Source organism: Nannospalax galili, unplaced genomic scaffold, assembly GCF_000622305.1.
Source record: "Nannospalax galili isolate Female #2095 unplaced genomic scaffold, S.galili_v1.0 scaffold199, whole genome shotgun sequence".
Classification (NCBI taxonomy): domain Eukaryota; kingdom Metazoa; phylum Chordata; class Mammalia; order Rodentia; family Spalacidae; genus Nannospalax; species Nannospalax galili.
Window position 1 is genome coordinate 1,183,037 of NW_008343559.1, and position 22,062 is coordinate 1,205,098.

Genomic DNA, 22,062 nt, shown 5'->3' on the forward strand with positions numbered 1-22,062 from the left:
TGGTTAGTACTTTGATGGGAGAATCAGTTTTTCTTTGAGTAAATGAATGCATAGAAATGTGCATGTAGAAATGAAAGGCCACAGTGAGTTTATTTGAAAATATTTACTGTTTAGATACGAGGTGATTTAAAAAAAAATGTAATACCACCAGCATTCAAGAATAGCCTTTCCTTTGCACAGCTGATTGTTTTCTGTTTAGTTGCTGTGTTCTTTGTCCTTCTTTGGTTCTCTTTGTGGAATCTCTTATCATTCCCAGTGGCATCTTAGAGAAGTAAACCCATTTCTCACAGATCTCTGCAGTCCCTCTCCACACTGTCATCTCTATGTTGGGCCTTTTCTCCTCACTACGTGTCTTGTTTTCTTAGGGATTTGCCTGTTTGTGTGCATGTCTACAGCCATGTTTGTGTCTTTCCTCTTAGGATTAAATTATTTCTCCAGAGAACATGCAGACATATCCACACCATAATTTATTTATTTCTGTCTTAAATAATTTTGTTATGCCTAATTCTCCTTTTTTAAATGATTTTTCCCTTTAAATGTTTATGTGTATTCAGATTGAAAATCTTCAGGAACAGCTTAGAGATAAAGAAAAGCAAATGAGCAGCTTGAAAGAGCGAGTCAAGTCCCTGCAGGCTGATACCACCAATACTGACACCGCCCTAACGACTTTGGAGGAGGCACTTGCAGAGAAAGTGAGTGACTGGCCCTGGCTCTTCCCAGACATTTGTGTTCTGCTTTCTCATCATTCTAAGATTGGCTATAGATACAGAAGAAATCCTTCCATGGAAAACAGTTCTTTGCTGCTGCTGCTAATGTACATAATATAAAAAGGAAAGAGAGTCTGTTTAGTTAGTGTTAGATTTGAGTACCTGCTGGCAGGCAAGATTGATTGCACACCAAAGAACAGCAGCCACATTTTTTAAAGAGGCAGTATAGATTCCCCTTTTGCTGCTCTCTGAAGGAAAATAAAATTTCTTATTATATGGTCAGCTTAGGTATGGGGGATACCAGACATTGACTATCAGGAGGCAATTCTAAACCAGCTTTTCTGTTACCATTCCACTGTGGTACCTGATGTATTCATGGATTTTATTCATGAATATAGCATCCTTACTGATTTTCTACCCTTGACTTACTACTTTATTTTACCTTTATGAACAAGCCTACCATTTTCAGGAATAGTTGAATAAAAAAGTGGTCTAAATGATCTTAGAAGGCAGTTTAGAGAATCTCCTTGTATGAATTTTTGAGGGGAAATTGTTTTGTTTTGTTTTTGTGGTAGATCTCATGTAGCTTAGGCTACAGACTTGTTAGTAGCTCAGACTGGTCTTTAACTCTTTATTCCCGTTTCCACCTCCCAAGTACTGTGATTATTATTACTTGCTCCATTTTCCTTGGGACATCTTAATTGAATTCTTTTTAGAGGGATAAGGCTGTTTATTACTCCTTAGTTTGTTGGACTGCTTACCAGAATGAAAGCTTGTCCCTGAGTATATTTAGATATAGTCCCTAAATACACTTAAATAGCTTTAGCTTTCACACTTTTGACTGTGTGTTGACAGAAGTTTTAGTGTTTTTTTTCCCTTTACCCTCTTTTATGTAAACTCAATAATTAACTTCCTCCTTCCCTTTTAAAAATACAAATTATAAGTTGCTCCCATTACTTTGTATGTAATGTGTCAATATTATTATAATGGAGAAATATGTGCTACTTATTGCCCTAAGGGCATGCAAAATTAATTGAAATTGAATTTAAATAGGAATTTTGCAATTGAATGCTATAGCTAGTAACATTTGAAATGATAGGAAAACAGTGCTTGGAATAAAAAAAAATAAAGCCAGAAATTTGTTGGTAAAATAGGAAAGATGCATTCTTTAAAAAATGAATTCTTCAGCAGCTTTACTATTGTCATTTGAATAGAAGATAGGAAGTATTAATTTTGGTCAGAGAAAGCAGAATTAGTTCCATATCTAAGTACAAATGGGAATTTCCTCATGTGTTGATGTGCTTTCTTATCAGGAACGGACAATTGAACGCCTAAAGGAGCAGCGGGACAGAGATGAGAGAGAGAAGCAGGAGGAAATTGATACCTACAAAAAAGATCTTAAAGACTTAAAAGAAAAAGTCAGCCTGTTGCAAGGCGACCTCTCAGAGAAAGAGGTTAGGATTGCCTAGTGCAGTTATTTGGTTTGCTTAGTTACATGAGTTTTGTTTCTGTTGCTGTTTACACGCTCTGCATAATCAAGGAAGATCTTAGTTTTCTGATTGCAGGCTTTTTGGATATTTTGGGAAGCTTTGCAGAGGTACAATAAACTGGCTCATCCATTTCCTAAGTTTCTTACTGCTCTTTCACTGCAGATCATCAAATAACTGAAGCTTAGTTCCATTTGGAGAAATACTGTTCTAACTGTAAGAAAAGTAATGGACAAAAGGAGGAAGACTGTGTATAACAACAACTAGAAGGGTAGCAGTCTTTAAATTAGATGACTTAATGAATTTTGATCTTGTTTTTGAATAATCTTGTTAGTGTAACTTAAATAACAAAAATGACTTATTGCTGTATGTTGAGGTAATTGAGATGTTTAGAGTCTTTCTCTGGGTTATCTAATAACTTTGGCAGAATTTGTGAAAATAAGTTTCTAAGAGAATTTCCTGCTAAAAGGAAAAAAATGTTTTATGTTTAAGTTAATGTAGCAGCTAAGATTGGCTACTTATATTCTCAATGCTCAGTCTACTTTTATTTTGTGAGAATGAGTACTTTTGTTTAGACCTCTTGTTTTGTTTTGTCTTGTTTGTTTTGTTTTGTTAATGAAAGAGGGTCTCCTATATGTTAAGCTGGCCTTCAATTTTTGATCCTCCTGCCTCCACCTTCTATGTGCTGAGATAACAGGTGTGTCCTCTGCCCAGGTACTGGGGATTGAACCAAGGACTTCATGCATGCTAAGCAAGTACTTTACTTGAGCTATATATTTCCAATCCTTAGTTAGAACTCTCTATGTGGCTGTTCAGTCAGTACTGAGAATCTACCTTATTTTAATTAGCATTTGAAAGCTAACACTAATATTGTTTTATAGTTAATGAATGTTCTTGAAATGGAAACTCCTAGCTACCATTATTAAAATTAAATCTACATTTTATTCCATTAGGTATTTATTGTAAATTGTCCTGCTTCTTTAGGCTTCTCTCTTGGATCTGAAAGAGCATGCTTCTTCCCTGGCTTCCTCAGGACTGAAAAAGGATTCACGACTCAAGACCCTGGAGATTGCTCTGGAGCAGAAGAAAGAGGAATGCCTAAAAATGGAATCACAGTTGAAAAAGGTTGAAGAAAAAGTTCCCATTCTTTCTTTGTTTTACATAAAGAATACTGTAGATCATTCTGAGTACTTGAGAAAAAAAAATTACAGTGATAATCAATACAGATTTGACAGCCACTTTCACTTTTGTTGTTAATTAGAGGTGTGTTCATTTTTGTAATTATACAGAACACCTAAGATAAACAGCTTTAATGTGGGAAAGACATTTAGGCTCACAGTTTTAGAGGTTGTAGTCCATGGTTGGATGGATGATGCAGCTACATTCAGTCTTTGAGACAGAACACCTCTCCCAACTGGTATGGCAGAGGAAGGCTGATTGTTCCATGGCTTTCTGGAAAGCAATGAAGAGTGGGGACAAGTTGTACCTTCAAGGACTTGCTCCTAGTGACATACTTCCTCCAGTGAGATTCTGTCTTGGAGTTTTTACCTGTTAATAATGCTGTCAAATTATGACTTTGTCAGTGGATTAACCCAGTGATTAGGTCAGAACCCTCCTGATCCAATCACTTCCCAATTTCCCCTCTTCTGAACAGTGCTTTGGCAAATCAAGTCATCAACACATGAATTTGGGAAGACATTTCGTTTCTAAGAGGCAATAATCTGGAACATTTCTGTCCCCTTCCCTGTATTTGGTTATTTAGAGGTTATTCTCTTTTCCTTTGCTTTTTGCATGTTGTGGCTTTTAATCCTCCAGTTTAATGTAGAATTTTGCTAGTACATTGAAATTCATGCCTGCCAAAAGAATTTTCTTTAAAGTTTATGCTTAGTTTGTGTATTTTCTTTTTGTTGTTTATTCTCTGATAATTTTGTTTATTTACACACACATGCATAGAAGAAAGATTGCATGCATTCTGATTACTGTCATCTTTACCCTCTTCTTTCCCTTCCACCTCTTTTACCTCCCCGTTCCCCAAGTTGCTTTCCCATATTCATGTCTATTTATTTTGTTTTGTAATACACTGAATTTAACCAGGACTGTATACCCCTGGGTTTGTTACTGTTCATTTGAACATGGAGCTGATCATGAGTTCACAACTGAAGACAGTATCTACCCCAATCGGTAGCCCATAGTTCAACAGAGAAGGGTAGGGCCACATGGACCCCCCTCCACAATCTATGACCTTTGACAGATCCAGCCTTGTACAAATCTGTTGTTGGTAGGCTCTGCTACTGTGAGATTATGGTTGCACTGGCAATGCCATGTCCACAAGATAGCATTTTATAGCTCTTTTTCCTATTTTCCACCCCCTTCCTTGTTCTCTGAGTCTTAGCAGTGGTGATGTGAATGACTTGTTGAGGACTGAGCACTTGATAGTCACTGATTCTTGGTATCTTGAGCTGCCATATGCCTTCTGTATTTGCCAACTTTTGTTACAAAGAGAAGTTTCTCTGCTTAAGATTGAGTGTAGCATTTGTCTGTGGGTATTAAGTATTTAGAAGTCAGCTTGGCACTATGTCAGTTTAGCTAAAGAAAAATAGGTTCACCCAGGTCCTAGGACCTCCTCAGTTATGGGTTTGTAACAAGGTTTATACTACCAGACATGGATTCTGTCTTGTGGAGTGGGCCTCAAAACCCATCAGAGAGCACTTGGTTGCCTCCTAACAGTAGTGTCACTTGTTGCACCACTGGACATATCTTGCCTGGAAGGTTTGTAGGATTCTCAGTTGAATAAGATCATTGATACCTTTTCTCCTTTAGCAGTCTGCATTGTACCTTCTAGCTGGCCAGCAAGAAGAAAGCTTTCAGCTCTGTTCCGGTCTGATTTCTCTGTATCTTGCACCCAAGATGTTTAATGTCTTTAGCAGTAAGGTCTTCATAGCTAGTTCTGGTGGGCAGCCAAAAAGAATGGCAAGAGCCTGTATTGTCCTGGGAGCATCTGGGACCTCCCTGAACAATAATTCATAAGTATCTCTGGCACTGGAAATTTGGTTAATTAACCCCTGGGTATTAGGTTCAACATTATTTAGCCATGTAGGCTATTACCCTTTTAACTTTCTTTCTTTCTTTCTTTTTTAAAGTTGGCTTAAAAGTAGTAGGTTTCCATGTGGCTTTTTTTCTCTGCCCTTCATTTTGGTTAATCTTTTCCCCCTTCACCTCCTGCATCTCCCTACCCCCATCCCTGTTTAAGCTCTTCCTTGCCACTATATCACCTATGTTCTGCTATCCCCGTTCCTTTGAACAATCCCCCACACCAATGAACCTTCTTTGTTTCCTAGCTTCTAAAGTATACCAAGTTAAACATTGAATCTAAAGATTTGAAGCTAGGATCCGCATATGAGAGAGAACATGCGGTATTTGTCTTTCTGGATCTGGGTTTTGGCACTTAATGTAATTTTTTCCCAGTTCTATTTATTTACCCAAGAACTTCATAATTCCATTTTTTTTACAGCTACATAAAATGCCATTTTGTATATGTACCATGTTTTCATTATTCACTCATTTGTTGATGGACATCTAGGATGATTCTATTTCCTAGCTACTTTGAATAGAGTAGCACTGAACATGGTTGAACTACTTTGCTATAGTAGGATATAGAGACCTTTGGGTATATGCCCAGGGATGGTATAGCTAGGTCATATGACAGTTTTATTTCTAGCCTTTTGCAGAACTTCCACACTGATTTCCATAGTTGTATGAAATTTCACAAATTCATACAACAGTGAATAGTAATTCTTCTTTCAAAACCACATCTATAACTCCAGTTCCAAGGGGTATGATGCCCTCATCTGACATCTGTGAGTTTGCATGGATGTGATATACTTACATGCAGGGCAAAACACTTATATGTATAAAATAAAAATAAATAAATGAATTTAAAAATTGAATTGCTTATCTCCTAGTTTAGCTTTGATAGGTCATATGCATCAAGGCATTTATCCATTTCTTCATCTTCTTCCAATTTAGTGGAGTATAGGATTTTTCTGAATTTCATTTGTATCCATTGTAATGTATCCCATTTCATCTCTAATCTTACTAATTTGGGCCTTCTCTCCTTTGGCTAATTTGGCTAAGGGTTTATCAATCTTGTTTAACTTTTCAAAGAACCAGTTCTTCATTTCACTGATTTTTTTTTCCATTTCTATTTTGTAGCTTTCTGCCCCCATATCCTTCTATCTACTACTTTTAGGTTTGGTTTTATCTTGTTTTTCCAGTGCTTTAAGGTTCACCGTTAAGTCATTAATTTGAGTGCTCTCTCCAGTTTTGTAGTGTAGGCACTTAGAGCTGTAATCTCCCTCCTAGGAATGCCTTCATTGTGCCCCATAGATTTTGGTATGTTGTCTTTGTTTTCATTCAATTCTAGAAGTCTTTTGATTTCTTCAGTGATTTGTTCATTTTTCAGTAGTGTTTGTTAAGTTTAATCTCCAAGATTCTCTGTGGTTTCTCTTGATGTTGATTGTTAGTTTTATTCCATTATGGTCTGATAGTTACTTTAATTTTCCTCACTTATTAAGACTTTCCTTGTGTCCTAGTAGCTGATTTATTTTAGAGTGTGTCCCATAGACTGCTGAGAAGAATATGTATTCTGGTGGACTGTTGTGTAGATGTCTGTTAAGTCCATTTTCTCTATATTGTCTTTTAACATAATTTTTTTCTGTTTATTTTTTGTGTAGATCACCTGTCCCTTGCTGTGAGTGGGGTATTGAAGTCACCTGCTGTTATTGTGTTAAAGTAGTTAATCTGTGACTTACTGTCTAGCAGAATTTATTTAATGATGGGATGCACCAGAGTTTAGTGCACATGTGTTTAAAATTGTAATGTCCTCTTGATGGATTGTTCCCTTGATCAGAATGAAGCAACCTTTTATCTCTTCTGATGAGTTTTTGCGGGTGGTCTTTTTTATCAGATAGCAACACCTACTTGTTTCCTGGTCCCATTTGCTTAGAATACCTTTTTTCTATCCTTTCTCTAAGGCTGTGCCTATCCTTGAAAGTAAGGGTGTGTTTATTGTAGATGTAAGAAGATGAACCCTATTTTTTAATCCAGTTAGCTAGCCTGTATCTTTTGAGTCAAGAATTGAGACCATTAGCATTTAGAGTTACTATTGAAAGGTATATTAATTTCTCTCATTTTGTTGTTTTGTGGTATTTGGTTATTTTACTATGTATAGCAGCTTTTCTAGCACTTTTACGTTTTTTCCTCTTTAGCCTCTTGTACATGTTTATCCTTCTTTTCAGTTCAAAGTATTCCCTCAAGTATTCTCTGTAGGGCTGACTTTGTGGTTCTTTAACTTGTTTTTATCATGGTAAGTTTTGCTTTCTCTTTCAATAATAATATTTACTTATTGATTATTAATAATATTTAATAATTATTGTTTTTGAGACAGGGTCTCACTATGTAGCCCTAGCTGGCCTGGAATTCCCTATGTAGACCAGGCTGGCCTCAGTCTCACAGAGATCTGCTTGCCTCTGCCTCCTGAGTGCTGGGATTAAAGGCATGTTATACCATGCCTGACTGAGAAACTATTATTTATCCAGGGTTTTTCATAGCTGAAAAGATGGGTATTTAAATTCTCCTTTCTTCTGTTTGACTTCTAAAGTTCTAATTGTTTGTTAGCATGTGTTTTCAAAGTGCAATATACATACTTTGCAGAATACCAGGAAGTCAAAACCAAAGGAAAAAATCTGCAAACTTCAGTGAAGTAAAAAGGCTCTATATATGGGGCTGGAGAGATGACTCAACAGTTAAGAGCACGGGTTGCTCTTGCAGAAGACCCAGGTTCAGTTCCCATTACTCACATGACTGCTAACAACTGTACTAACTCCAGTTTCAGGGAATCAGGTGCCCTCTCTGGCTTCTGTGGGCAAAGTGTGCACAGGTACACTTACAAACATGTAGGCAATGCACTCATACACATTTAAAAAAATTCTGTATATAAAATGTCACCCCTGGACAATAGTTCACAAAACGAGCCTCTGTAAAACAGCATAGTCAAAGACTCAGCTCTCCATTCTCAAACACTATTTTGCAAGGAACTGTCTACCTTCTTTATTATCAAAACCTCAATATGCATATACCAGAAACAAGGATTGTTTTTCTTTACTATTTCATATTTCTCATATTAAAACTTACAGGGTGAGACAGAAAGCCATATCCTTGTTCAAGTCATAACTTTCACAGTGTAATCTCATAAATGGAAAAATAAAGGAGAAATTGAGCAGTTTTATTGACTAGATAACAAAACATCATTCATCTTAATTTTTAAAATATATTAATGGGGACTGGAGAGATGGGTCAGTGGTTAAGAGCACCGACTACTTTTGCAGAGGATCCAGGTTTAATTCCCAACACCCACATAGTGGCTAACAACCATCCATAAACGCAGTTCCAGGGGGTCTGATGCCCTCTGTTGGCCCCTGTAGGTCTTGCATGCACATGGTTCACATACAGACAAAATACTCATACACATAAAATAGAATAAATAAAAAAATTTAAAATATTAGCAAATAAAATACATATACTGAGAAAAGCTCTGGTAAAAAGTACTTGGAATAAAAGACAGGTGATTATGCAAACTGGGCTAAAGGCTTTAAGGAAGCAACAGTTATCATTTGAAGGTAAGTCATTTACCAATTTCGTTTGTTTCAATTTTCATTAGTTGTAAAAATATACAGACCAACTCTCCCTAGGACCCTATCCACCTGGCCCCCAGCTCAAGCTACAGGAAGTGTGATGATTCCTATTTAGAACAACTTAGATGAAACTCAAGACATTGAATTTGGGAAAATTATAAACATATTCAAAGATTTCAAACAAGTCAAAGAAGAAATAAACACCTGAATAAACTTAAAAAGAACAGCAATGAACTTCTCATACAAGTCTAAAAAAAAACCCCAACAGAATAAATGAAATAATGAAGACAATTCAGTATATAAAAAGTGAATTAAATAAAGAGATTGAAATATTGAAGAAAGCCTAAACTGAAATTAAACTGGAAAGAAACATTCTGTAACTCATGATGAAAAGTAGTTCAAAAGCCTCACCAACAGGGTACATTACATGGAAGACAGAGTATCAGTGCTTGAAGACAAGATAGAAGAAATGGATCATGCATTCAAAGAAAATGATAATTAAAAAAAAATTCAACAGAATATTCAGGAACTTTGGGACATCATATAAAGACCAAATCTACAAATTATGGGCACAGAAGAAAGAGAAGAATTTCAGGTCAAAGGCATAGATAATATTTTCAATAAAATAATTGAAAAAAATCCCAAACATAGGAAACGAAATACCTCTCCAGGTACAAAAGGCACACAGAATACCAAACAATAGGTTCAGAGAACAAATCCTCATACCATGTTATAGTTAAAACGCTAAATATGGGGTACTGGCTCTTTTTGCAGAGGACCTGAGTTAATTCCCAGCACCACACGGCAGCTAACAACTGTCCATAACTTCAGTTCCAGGGGAATCTGATGCCCTCTTCTGACCTCTGACCCCACGACATGGGTGCACTTACATACATGCAGGCAATACACTCATATACATAAAATTATAAATAAAATATTAAAAAAATATTAACCATGAAGAACAGGGATAGCATATTGAAAGCTGCAAGACAGAAGGCCCACGTCACGTTTAAAGGCAGCCCCTTGGAAGCATAAAAACTGATTTACCAATGGAAACTTTAAAAGCCAAGAAGAGCTTTGAGCAACGTGATTCAAATCCTGAAAGAGTGCAGATACCGACTGTACTCAGCAAAACTGTCATAATTGAAGAAGAAAAGCTGGGTTATGTTCAACCTTGCACTTCTATTTAATTACTGATCATTTCCCTCTTCTTCCCCAGCAATTCTTTTTTCCTACCATTCATTCCTGTGTGCTGTTTTATTTTATTTTGCTTTAAAATATTTTAAAGATTTGTGTTTTTTTGGTCTTTTTGAGACAGGGTATCCCTGTAACTCTAGCTAGCCTGGAACTGTAGACCAGGCTGGCCTTGAACTCACAGAGATTTGCTTGCCTCTGCCTCCCAAGTGCTGGGATTAAAGGTGTGCGCCACCACACCCAGTGATTTGTTTTATTTTTGTGTGCCTGTGTGTGTGTGTGTGTGTAGATGTTTGTGTACATGCATGTGGGGGTACCCACAGAGGCTGGAAGATTGAGGCTAGATCTTCTGGGGCTTGAGTTAAAGGCAATCCTGAGCCTCCTGACATGGGTGCTAGGAGCTGAACTAAGTTCCTCTGGAGGAGTAGGAAACTGTTTTAACCCCTGAGCCATCGCTCCCATCCCCTATGGGTTATTTAAAATCAAATAGAAATGATCTCCATTGCATTGTGCACAATCATTTTTAAAAAATAAATGAGTTTCTGCCTATGTCAGTTAACATGGTGGGCACTGAGAACATAGTGGTAGACAGTAATGCAGAACTGTCCATTGATTTCAGAGAAATAATAGTCTCTGTCAAGGAAAATAGGTACTCGTCTAGGAAGGTCTTGCAGATTATAGGCATGGAGGTTGAGGGCATCTTTCTTTATACAAGTGACATTTATTTAGCTTTTTTTTTTTTTTTTTTTTTTTTTTTTTTTTTTTTTTTTTTTTCTGTCCTGGAACTCACTATGTAGCTCCTGGAACTCACTATGTAGACCAGGCTGACCTGGAACTCACAGAGATCCGCCTGCCTCTGCCTCCCGAGTGCTGGGATTAAAGGCGTATGCCACCATGCCCGGCTTATTTAGTTTTCTTATAGCACATAATAGTTACAATAAATTATTTATGTCAGTGGCAATGATTAGAAGCTGGTGGTCATGTTTGTTTGTCTGTTGGTTTTTGTTATTGTTGTTGCCCATGCTCCAAACCTACTTCTGTTTCCTATTTATCAGTACCTTTTTATTTATTTATTTTTTTTTGTGAGAAGTGGGGATGTTCTTTCTCTTTTCTTTGCATCTTCAGTCTCTCTATTGTTTTTTCCTTCTCTTGATCTATAAATATGGTTAGCTTTCTGTAAAATAACTCTTGGTCTCATTGTACCCCATTCTTCTTTGCTTTCTAGGCATTCTTTATTTAAAGAGTTATCTATAGTGTTCTCCCAGCCATGAAAGAATGATCACCACAAGAATTTCCCTCCTTCCTTTAACTCCAAAGCTGGCAAAACAGTGTGCAACAAACTAAGTTCAGATGTGGACAGCACCCAGGGAAGAACAGTGATCTCTTTTTATCTTCTAGAGATACAGAGTTTTCTTTTAAAAAATATTTTTATTTATTATTTTTATTTTGTATGTATGAGTGTATTGTCTACATGTGTGTAAAAGTGTGTACATCCTCCCTTGTCCTGCAGTGCCCGCGGAGGTCAGAAGAAGGCGTAGGATCCCCTGGAACTGGAGTTACAGACCGTTGTTAGCTGCCATATGGGTCCTGGGACTTGAGCCTGGGTCCTCTGCAACAGCAGTCAGTGCTCTTAACTGCCAAGCCATCTCTCCAGCCCCCAGAATTGTTTTTTAATACACATTTTGCAACTAGCTTAAAGGCTAGGTTAACTGGAGCTTAAGAGAATTTAAAAAAAAATTTCTTCACCAAGAATGGAGCCTTAAACAAATAAACTTTGTGATTCACTTTCTAAGTATAGCTATTATTTCTATGAAAGATTTAACTGTTTACATGAGCACTTCTCAGGGTGCTTTGCATCAGACCTTTCCAAAATGTTTTCTTAAGAATTTATCTTTTCCTCTTGAACAGTTTTTGAAATGTTTTAGAAGAGATTCATTATATTCTGATGTTTATTGATTAAGAAAAAAATTTATCCTCCTAACCTTTGCCTTCATATCACATTCATTGTACACACGTGGGTTTGGAGATTTAGGAAGAGATTTAGGAAGAGAATGAATGTGTTGGTTTGAGTCTGAATTTTTCCCCACAGGCTCATTTGTTGAACACTTGGTCCTCAGCTGGTGGTGCTTGGTAGCTGTAAGACCTTTAAGAAGTGAGGGCTGTTTGATGGAAGTAGGTGACTGAGGCCAGGCCTTGGGTTTTAGCCAGACCGTACTTCCTGCTGAGCACTCTGTTTTCCATCTGTCCCCAACATGTAGCAGGTTCTGCTGCATGTTCACAGCTCCCACCTCCAGGGATAGAGCCCTAGCTGATAGTCTCTCTCCACCATGATGGACTTCATCCCCTTAAATCACAAGCCAAAAGAACCCTCTGTTTTCTTCAGTTGCTCTTTTTAGGTATTCTGTTATATTAACAAGAAAAGTAATACAGTGAAGAATTTGAAAATAAATCTTAAGTTCTGAAAACTGTGTTATATCCCTAAATGTATAGACAATTTTAGGTGTCTTTTACAACAGAATCCTGAATAACATGTGTTTTCTTAGTTCTTAGCATGGTTCTTGATTTCTAACTTCATTTTTTCCATTTTTTTCTTATTTTGCAAAATTCTGAACTTTTGCTTTAGGGAGGTACATCTGAGAACAGCCGATTTCTTAACCAAAATCCATTTTTCAGAGCATCACATTTATACTATCTGTATGATTTTAGATGCTCTAGGCCATTTGAGTCATATGTTTGATAAAGCAACATATAGGAGAAGGAAATGGAGGAGAGGGGTTAATGGGAACTGAGTCTCAGCATCAGCGTAAACTATAGGAAAATTCAACAGGAATTTCTTTCTTTTTTTTTTGTTTGTTTGTTTGTTTTTATTTTTTATTTTTTGGTTTGTTTTTTGTTTTTGTTTGTTTTTATTTTTTATTTTTTGGTTTGTTTTGGGTCTCCTTGTAGCCCCAGCTGTCCTGGAACTCACTATGTAGACCAGACTGGCCTCAAACTCACAAAGATCCTCCTGCCTCTGCCTCCCACGTGCTGGGATTAAAGGTGTGCGCTACCACTCCCGGCGCCAATGGGAATTTCTGGTGGGGCCTTTTGACCTGTCTTGGGAAGACTTAGAGCACTTGAATGCCTTGTTCATGTATCTTACCAAAGTGAAGCATTAGTTGGGTTGTGATCACTTTTGGCTTCATTATAAATATTCTGAAATAAAATAGTTTTTAAAAGGAATCCATTTGTAAAACAAGATAATTACCTCTCCATTCATTACTAATTTTTCTTCAGGTAATAATGCTTAAGCATAAAAACTTCTTATAAGTCAAAGCTTAGCCATTTAAATAGTTGATACTACTCTATTAATTGAAATATAAGTAGTTCTTTGGGCCACTGTTTGCCCAGTGACACTCTACATGTATTGGATAGACTTTGAACACTTTTTTTTTTTGTAGGCACATGAGGCAACATTGGAAGCCAGAGCCAGTCCAGAGATGAGTGATCGAATACAACAATTGGAGAGAGATATTGCCAGGTACAAAGATGACTCCAGCAAGGCTCAGGCAGAAGTCGATCGCCTCTTGGAAATCTTGAAAGAGGTGGAAAATGAGAAGAATGACAAAGATAAGAAAATAGCTGAGTTGGAAAGGTAAGAAGAGAGGGGCTGAGTGGAACTCTCAGGAGGGAGAAATTAAAGCATGCTTTTAAATCTTTGGAGGATATCTTGTTTTCAGTTTTATCTGCCTCTGAATTAGGTTCTTCAATCCTGTTACTACTTTACTTGTTATTCTTACTATAAATTCTTTGTTACATTCTCTAAAGGCATCAGAGAATGGGGATAAAGTGAGAAACTGTACCTTCAATGTTATTGATAAAGTATTCATTGATAAGAAATCAGTTTTCCACTTGCTTATCAAGAGAGTACAAATAGCAATTTGATTTTATTATCGCTCTATATACTGAGCAAATGATCCTCAAGTGTTAATATTTTATCCCAGGTTTTGACTCTTTGCTGAGCTGTTGCTCTTTGGGGCTGTGAATTTTAGACTTCATAATTTAGAATGTGGGAAAGCAAATTATTATATCAGTTCATACATTAAAATTAGAAAGAGGAGCATTATGATGATAATTTAAGAGACTCCTTTGTGATTCTTACTAGGCTCTGAATTTGAATTCTTTACAAAGGGCTATGTTTGAGCAGATTCTGTCAGATAGCTCTCTTGGAGTATTATTTGTCTTTCATTACTATTTTTTAAAATATGCAAGTGTATCAAAAGAAATACCAGGTTTAATAGGCACCAAAGCCAGGAATACCAACGATGCCACATAGTGAATTTCTATTGCAGTGTCTTTGAACACACCAGCAGGAGGGAGTGGCTGAGTGCAGATACCATGCAGTGCATTCATTACTATTTTATACTGAAGATCAAGTATGTAGTATATTAACTTCTTTCATATAGTCTATTTGACATACTCTCACAAGTACACATAAAGGCCTAGAACTTGTTCCAAGCAGCCAGACTGACGATGACAGGATGAAGTCACTAATTCATAAGATCTTTGGGGACTGATTTTTAGGGACTTAATTTTAATAACTTAATTTTCTTGAAGGCTAGAAAGTATTAGACACTTCCTGTAAATTGTTTACTATGTTTTAAATTTTAGAGTTATGGTAGGCTTGATATTTCCCTTTAAAATTATTCTTTCTCATATTATCGATAGACACATACAAAATAACAGATACAAAACCAGGATCCACATATGAGAGAAAGCATGATGTGTTTGTCTTTCTGAGCATGGGTAACCTCACTCAGAATAACTTTTTCCAGTTGCATGCATTTACCTGCAGATGTTATAATTTTGTTTTTCTTTGCAACTTAGTAATATTCCATTGTGTGTATGTACCACATTTTCTTACCTGTTCGTCAGTTGTTGGATCAACAGCTAGGTTGATTTCATTTCCTAGCCAGTGTGAATAGAGCAGCAGTGAATATGGTTGTGAAAGTACTGTGTAACAGAATGTAAAGCCCTTTAGGTATAATCCTAGAGTGGTATTGCTGGGTCATTTGTTTTCATCAGAGAATGTAATTTTTCATGTATTGGAAAAGGCATTGAATAGGTGTATCCATTCTCTTGTCATACATCTTTGTTATTTTGTTTGAGGACTACACAAATTTTCTTGTCTGTAAACAAAAACAAAGGCACTTCAATAAAACCAAACAAAGTAAACAAAGCAAACAAAACTCCCAGCTTTCCTTCCTCAATTGTTTCTGTCATCTTTGACTTAAGGCAACTATTATTTGAAGGCTCTCTGTTGCTGTGGAGTCTGTCTTTTTGCTTAATATTGGCCTAATGTCTTGAGAAGTAGCTATATACAGTATTGCAGTTTGCTGAGAAGCTAAGGTAGATTTTCTTTTTACGTCACCTTTGAATGCCATTTTTCTAAGCTGAGCTCTTGTTCTAGGAGTTGGTCATTGTGTTCTGTGTGAGATGGCTGGTGTGATTTCATACCTCTTTGTTCCCAGACATAGTATTAGGGCGTATATGTGACTGCTGTGTTTCTTACTGCATTCTTGCTTCTTGTGTTGCCATTCCACCATTTCTTATGATAGATTTCTTTTGATTTTTCTTATCCTGGTTCTGTTCCTTTGGAATCTCTGTGTCTTAGTGTTTGTATGTGTGTGTTCCTTCTGTGATACGATCATGCTGTTTCTCAGAAAGCAAGTCTCCCACAAATTATACTACCCTCACCAGGTTTCTATGCCTGCACCACTATGGCAGTTTTAAATAAATGCTAGACACTTCTTGGTAAACAGCATGTTATGTAAGGATACCATTTTATAGAGCAACTTGCTGCTGCTATTCTTGCGTTCCTGGAGTTGGATGGAACTGTGCTTGATCAGAATGAAAGCCATTAGTCTTAGCTGTACCTCTTAGGTACTATGCTTTGGATAACAACAGCCTGTGTTCACTCTGGAAAAGTTTTATATCCTAGTTGTAATTGTCTTAGCCTTTTTTCCTCACTCAAGAATCTTATAGGTGGATGTTTTGCTGGAATGCTTTTATTTTAGTCTTTTTGAGACAGGATCTCCCTGTAGCCCCAGCTGACCTGGAACTGATTATGTAGACCAGGCTGGCCTTGAACTCACAGAGATCCTCCTGCTTCTGCCTCCCGAGTGCTAGATTAAAGATGTGCGCCACCATGCCCAGCAGGAATACTTTTAAAAAAAGATCTACTTTGTATGTGTGTGGGTCTCTGTGTGTATGTATTGCATGTGTGTGCTAGTGTCCACAAAGGGTAGATAGGGGCATCAGATCCCCTAGAGCTGTAGTTACATACAGGAGGTTATGTTATGTGCTGCTTCATTTGGGTACTGGGGACTGAACCCAGGTCCTCTGCAAGAGCAGCAAGTAAGTAGTCTTAACTGCCAAGCCGTCTCTAGTTCCCTGCCTCCCTTTTGACATGGGAGCCCAAGCTGACCCCAAGTTCACTGTGAACTTCTGATTCTTTTTTTTTTTTAAAGATTTTATTATTTTTATTTTTTTGTGTGTATGTGTATATTGCCTGCTTGTAGGTAAGTGCACCTGTGTCATTGCAGTACCTGTGGAGGACAGAAGAGGCTGTTGGATCCCCTGGAACTGGAGTTATGGACAGTTGTTAGCTGCCATGTGGGTCCTGGGATTTGAACCTGGGTCTTCTGCAAGAACAACCAGTGTTCTTAACCGCTGAGCCATCTCTCCAGCCCCGAACTTCTGATTCTTGTACCCATATCTCCTTAGTGTTGACATTACAGGCATGTGCCACACCTAGTTTATGTATTGGTGGAAACTGAACCCAGGGCTTTGTGCATGCTGAGAAAGCTCTCTAGTGCTTGAGCTACATGCCTGTGTTGGCATATTCTTTAATTAACCCCTTAACTGATAAAACTGTAGTGCCATTCTGTAATTCAGCATGGAGAATTCACTTCTAAAAGGTATTCAAAAGTTTTCTAAGTGTTAAAAGAATAGCAGACTGGGGGCTGGAGAGATGGCTCAGTGATTAAGAACACTGGCTGTTCTTGCAGAAGATCCGGGTTCAAATACCAGGACCCACATGGCAGCCAACAACTGTCCATAACTCCAGTCCCAGAGGATCCGATAGCCTCTTCTGATCTCTGCGGGCATTGCACGACATGGGTGCACTGACCTACATGCAGGCAACACAGACATACACATAAAATAAAAATGAAAATAAATTAAAAAAAATAGTAGACTGATGGTCATTAACCTGAACAAAATTCTTTGAATTTTATATTAATTCTCTGTAAGGATCTTTTTTTTTCATTTTCATCTTTTTTGAGTCACGATCTCTCTGTACCCTGTAACCTCAGCTGGCCTTGAATTTGCTGTGTAGACCAGGCTGGCCTGGATCTCACAGAGATCTACCTAGTTCAGCCTTCTGAGTGCTGGGATTAAAGGTGTGTACTACTATGTACAATTTATGTAAGAATCTTTACCATTAAAAGATTTAGATGCCTTTAATCCCAGCATTTGGGAGGTAGAGGCAGGAGGATCTCTGTGAGTTCAAGGCCAGCCTGGTCTACATAGTGAGTTCCAAGCCAGCTGGGTCTACAGAAGACCCTGTCTCAAAAACAAACAAACAAACAACAAAAAAAAAAACAGAAAAAAAAAGAAAATTAAATTGTATTAGGAAGAATTTTCAGAACTGTTCTTTGTGCATGAAGGAGATAAATGAACAGTTCCTTTCCTATGTTGACTCTTACAGAAAAAGCATCTATTAGAAGATATGTCATTTTCCTGATTTATCACTATGCCACTCTTTGATCTTACTATGTTTCAAAAGAGGATGAGGCAAATCCACCTATATATTGTGAGTGAAAATATTTTTCCAAATTGAGTCTAACCACTTTACAGTTTCTTACTGTGTGGTATATCAGTTAGAATTCAGTAAGAGAAAGTGATCTAGTAGGGGTAGGGGGAGTTGGAAATGGGGAATTCGGAATTAATTCAGAGGTTACAAGGCATGGCCTTGTATGATTGTGATCATTGTAGAGGCTGACTAAGCATGTTGGAAATCTGGTTTCAGGAAAGGAGGCTCATAATAAGCAGGATGTCACTTTTTTAGGTACGAGCCAAAGCAGTGGGACATAGGCAGGAATTCTTTCTCTCTCTGGGAAACCTCAGTCTTGTTTCCCAGACCTGTAAGAGTCATTTTTTTTAAACAATATATTTTAAAAAATTTTCTGTGTATGAGTGTATTGCTTGCATGTGTAAGTATACCCATGTTGTGCAGTACCTGCCGAGGTCAGAAGAGGGTATCAGAGCCCCTGGAACTGGACAGGTCCATTATGTCTGGCGGAACTGGAGTTCTGGTCAATTATTAGCTGCCATGTGGGTGCTGGGAATCAAACCCAGGTCCTCTGCAATAGCAGCCTGTGCTCTTAATTGTGGAGCTGTCTCGCCAACCCCAAGATTTATTTGTGCCCTTTGAGATTATCTGGGAGTAATGTCCTCTATTAAAATGGATAGAAGGTTGTGTGTATGTACACACTTATGTGCATGTGCACGTGTGTGTGAAGTTGTGGACACACTTATGTGCATGTGCACATGTGTGTATGAGGTTGTGGAGGCCAAAGTTGAACATTGAGTGTCTTCCTTAATTGCTCTTCATCTTTTTTAAAAATTTTATTTATTATTTATTTTATGTGTATGCATGTATTGCCTGCATGTAGGTAAGTGCACCTGTGTCATGCAATGCCCACGGAGGACAGAGAGGCTGTCGGACCTCCTGGAACTGGAGTTATAGACAATTGTTAGCTGCCATATGGGTGCAGGGATTCGAACCCAGGTCTTCTGTAAGAACAGCCAGTGTTCTTAACCACTGAGCCATCTATCCAGCCCCAGTTGCTCTCCATCTTATTTTATGAGGCATAGTCTGTCACTGAACCTGAAGCTCACTGATTCACCTAGACTAGCTGTACTCAGATCCTCATGCTTCCACAGCAAGCACTTACTGAGATGATTCCTGAACCCCCAGTGGCTAGCTGCTCTGATTACATCAGCATAATGCTGCACAGCAACATTATGCTGATTACATCAGCATAATGCTGCACAGCAACATCAGGTGAGGTTTTGGTTGACTCATTGTGCCTTTGTTGAGTTAATATTCATGGAAGCCATCATGTAGTGGCTATGGATAGTCTTCATAGATGAAATAAACCAGAGGATGAGATGGCCCTCTATGAATAAATAGATTTAGATTACCTCACAAGCTCTGAATACTGTAATTGAAAATTTATCTTCTACAATAATCGTATTAGAGATTCTATTCACAATGAATAGACTTTTCTCTGGTGTAATGTTTAACTGAGAAAGAAAAGTAATGATAGAATTCAGATAGAATGTTTTCAGATATTTGAAAGAATTTTTTCTTGCCTGCTCTTTTACTCAACCTTGTGTCTTTTAGCTAAATGATGATGTGGTGGCAGTACCTTGGAGGACATTGTCCCCTGTGTTTTTGTTCTATTTGCCTGACAATTTTGTATTAGCTTTATCATCTTGTCTAGAGAATGGCATCTAGTCTTGAATTTTGTCTAAGTTAGGTAGCAAGGCTTGCTTTTGGTTTATTAAAGTTAGGAATTTTCAGATATCTCAAATATCTAAAGATTTTAAAGAGTAATAGAATCTGTTATTATATAAAGAGTTACAAGAAAATGTGGACTTGCTCTATTTCCCCACTGAAGGAAACATAATAATTGAAAAAAATTAATTTTGTTTTATGAGTGTTTTGCTTGCATGTGTATAAGTATAACACATAAATGAAGCACCCGTGGAGGCCTAAAGATGGTGTCAGAGCGCCTGGAACTGGAATTATGGACTTTTGTTAGCTGCCATGTGGGTGCTGGGAACCAAACCAGGGTCCTCTGCAAGAGCAGCCAGTGCTCTTACATACTGAGCCATCTCTCCAGACCCAGTAATTGAAATTTTGATAGTGATTTTATTTTGCGGTATGTTTTAAAACATACTGTAGAGATTATTTATTGGCTATTTAGGAAAGACCTGCCTGAAAAAAAATGTTTTAAACAAATACTTGAAGCACTATTCTCTAGGAGTCCCCAGAGGCCCATAAAAAAACAAACAAATGATGAGACAGTGGGCCTTAACAGGGATGCCAGAGTATATGGGCTCCAGTGGGGGGCTGTGGGAGGGTCCTAGTAGGGATGGGGGTATAAAGATGATCAAGATTGTTTGAGATGTTCTTTATGAAATACACAAAAATTCAATAAAATAATAATAATAACCCACTAACTTCATCAGTGAGATTAACACAAATTGCCACTTTTTTAACCTATTGGATAGGCAAAACTAAATTCTTTCCAGTGTGGGAGAACATTTTAGAAAGCAGATGCTGGTAGGAGTAAATACTGCTATGTTATTTCAAAGAATAATTTGAATCCTGTTTAAGATACTTTTTACAATGTATATACTCTATGACTCTACTACTTCTAAGAATATATACTAACAAAATAGGTATATGAAACACATGTAAAGATAATCCCTCCCTATGTAGACCAGGCTGGCCTTGAACTCACAGAGATCTGCCTACCTCTGCCGCCCGAGTGCTGGGACTAAAGGCATGCACCACCACGCCTGGCTCATTTTTATTTTTTAAATTTAGAGTTCTCCATACTGTTTTCCATAGGGGATGCACGAGTTTGCAGTCCCACCAGCAGTGAATGAGCATTCCCCTTTCTCCACATCCTTGCCAGCATTTGGTATCATTTGTTCTCTTGATCCTAGCCAGTGTGATTGGGGTAAGGTGATACCTTACAGTGGCTATAATTTGCATTTCCCTAATTACTAATGATGTTGAACACTTTTTGAGATGTTTCTTAGCTATCTTTATTTCTTCCTTTGAGAACTCTGTTTAGATCTTTAATCCATCTTTTATTTGGGTCATTTGCTTTCTTGCTTGTTTTTTGAGTTCTTCATATATTCTGGGCATTAAACCTCTGTCAGATGTGTCACTGGTGAAGATTTTTTCCACTCTGGGTTTTCTCTTCACTTTTTTGACTGATTCTTTTACTGTACAGAAGCTTTTTAGTTTAATGAGGTCGCACTTGTTGATTATTGACCTTAATTCCTGAGCAGCTTCTGTCTGATTTAGAAAATCCTTTCCTACAACCTATATCTTATAGGTTACTGCCAATATTTTCTTCTAGTAGTTTCATGGTTTCCAGTTTCATATTGCTGTCTTTGATCCATTTGGACTTGACTTTTGTGCAAGGTGAAAGATAAGGATCTAGTTTCATTCTTCTGCAGGTGGAGATCCAGTTTTGCCAGCACCATTTGTTGAAGATGCTCTCTTTCCTCCATTATGTGGTCTTGGCACCTTTGTCAAATATCAGGTGGCTAAAATTGCATGTACTCAGATTTCAGTCTTCAGTGATGTTCCATTGATCCATGTGTCTATTTTTGTGCTGGTACCATGCTGTTTTTCTGACTGTAGTTCTATAGTATACTTTGAGATCTGGTATAGTAATTCCCACAGTGTTGCTCTTTGTGTTCAGGGTTGCTTTGGCTATCTGGGATCTTTAGTGCTTCCATACAAATTTAAGGATAGTTTTTCCCTAATTTTGTGAAATATGTCATAGGGATTTTTATTGGGGTTGCATTGAATCTATATATTGCTTTTGGTACAGTGATCATTTTCACAATATTCATTCTTCCAATCCATGAGCATGGGAGGTCCTTCCATCTTTTGGTGTCATCCTCAATCTCTTTCTTTTAAGATTAAAATTTTTTGTTGTAGAGATATTTGATGTCTTTGGTCAGGCTTATTCCAAGATATTTTATTTTATTTTACTTTTTAATTTAATTTTATTTTATTTTTTGTTTTATTTTTGCAGCTATTGTGAATGGGAACTTTTCCCTGTACTCTTTCTCCAATTGCTTATTATTGGTATAAAGAAAGTCTACTGAATTTTGTATATTAAT

At 37.4% G+C, this 22,062-nt stretch overlaps 1 protein-coding gene and 1 non-coding gene across 12 annotated transcripts in view; one reads left to right on the forward strand and one right to left on the reverse strand.

Annotated features, from left to right (window-relative positions):
- Nucleotides 1-22,062, forward strand: part of Erc1 (ELKS/RAB6-interacting/CAST family member 1) — a 537,557-nt gene that overhangs the window by 202,225 nt on the left and 313,270 nt on the right. For all 11 annotated transcript variants that reach the window (XM_008839745.3, XM_029566790.1, XM_008839744.3 and 8 more), the window contains 4 exons: nucleotides 555-692; nucleotides 2,021-2,161; nucleotides 3,179-3,319; nucleotides 13,521-13,714. In XM_008839745.3, coding sequence (XP_008837967.1) covers nucleotides 555-692; nucleotides 2,021-2,161; nucleotides 3,179-3,319; nucleotides 13,521-13,714 — 614 coding nt within the window. The remainder of the gene's footprint in view (nucleotides 1-554; nucleotides 693-2,020; nucleotides 2,162-3,178; nucleotides 3,320-13,520; nucleotides 13,715-22,062) is intronic.
- On the reverse strand, nucleotides 14,329-14,467 carry LOC115071482. Its single transcript, XR_003850568.1, has one exon. It is a non-coding gene; the product is annotated as a small nucleolar RNA SNORA8 (small nucleolar RNA).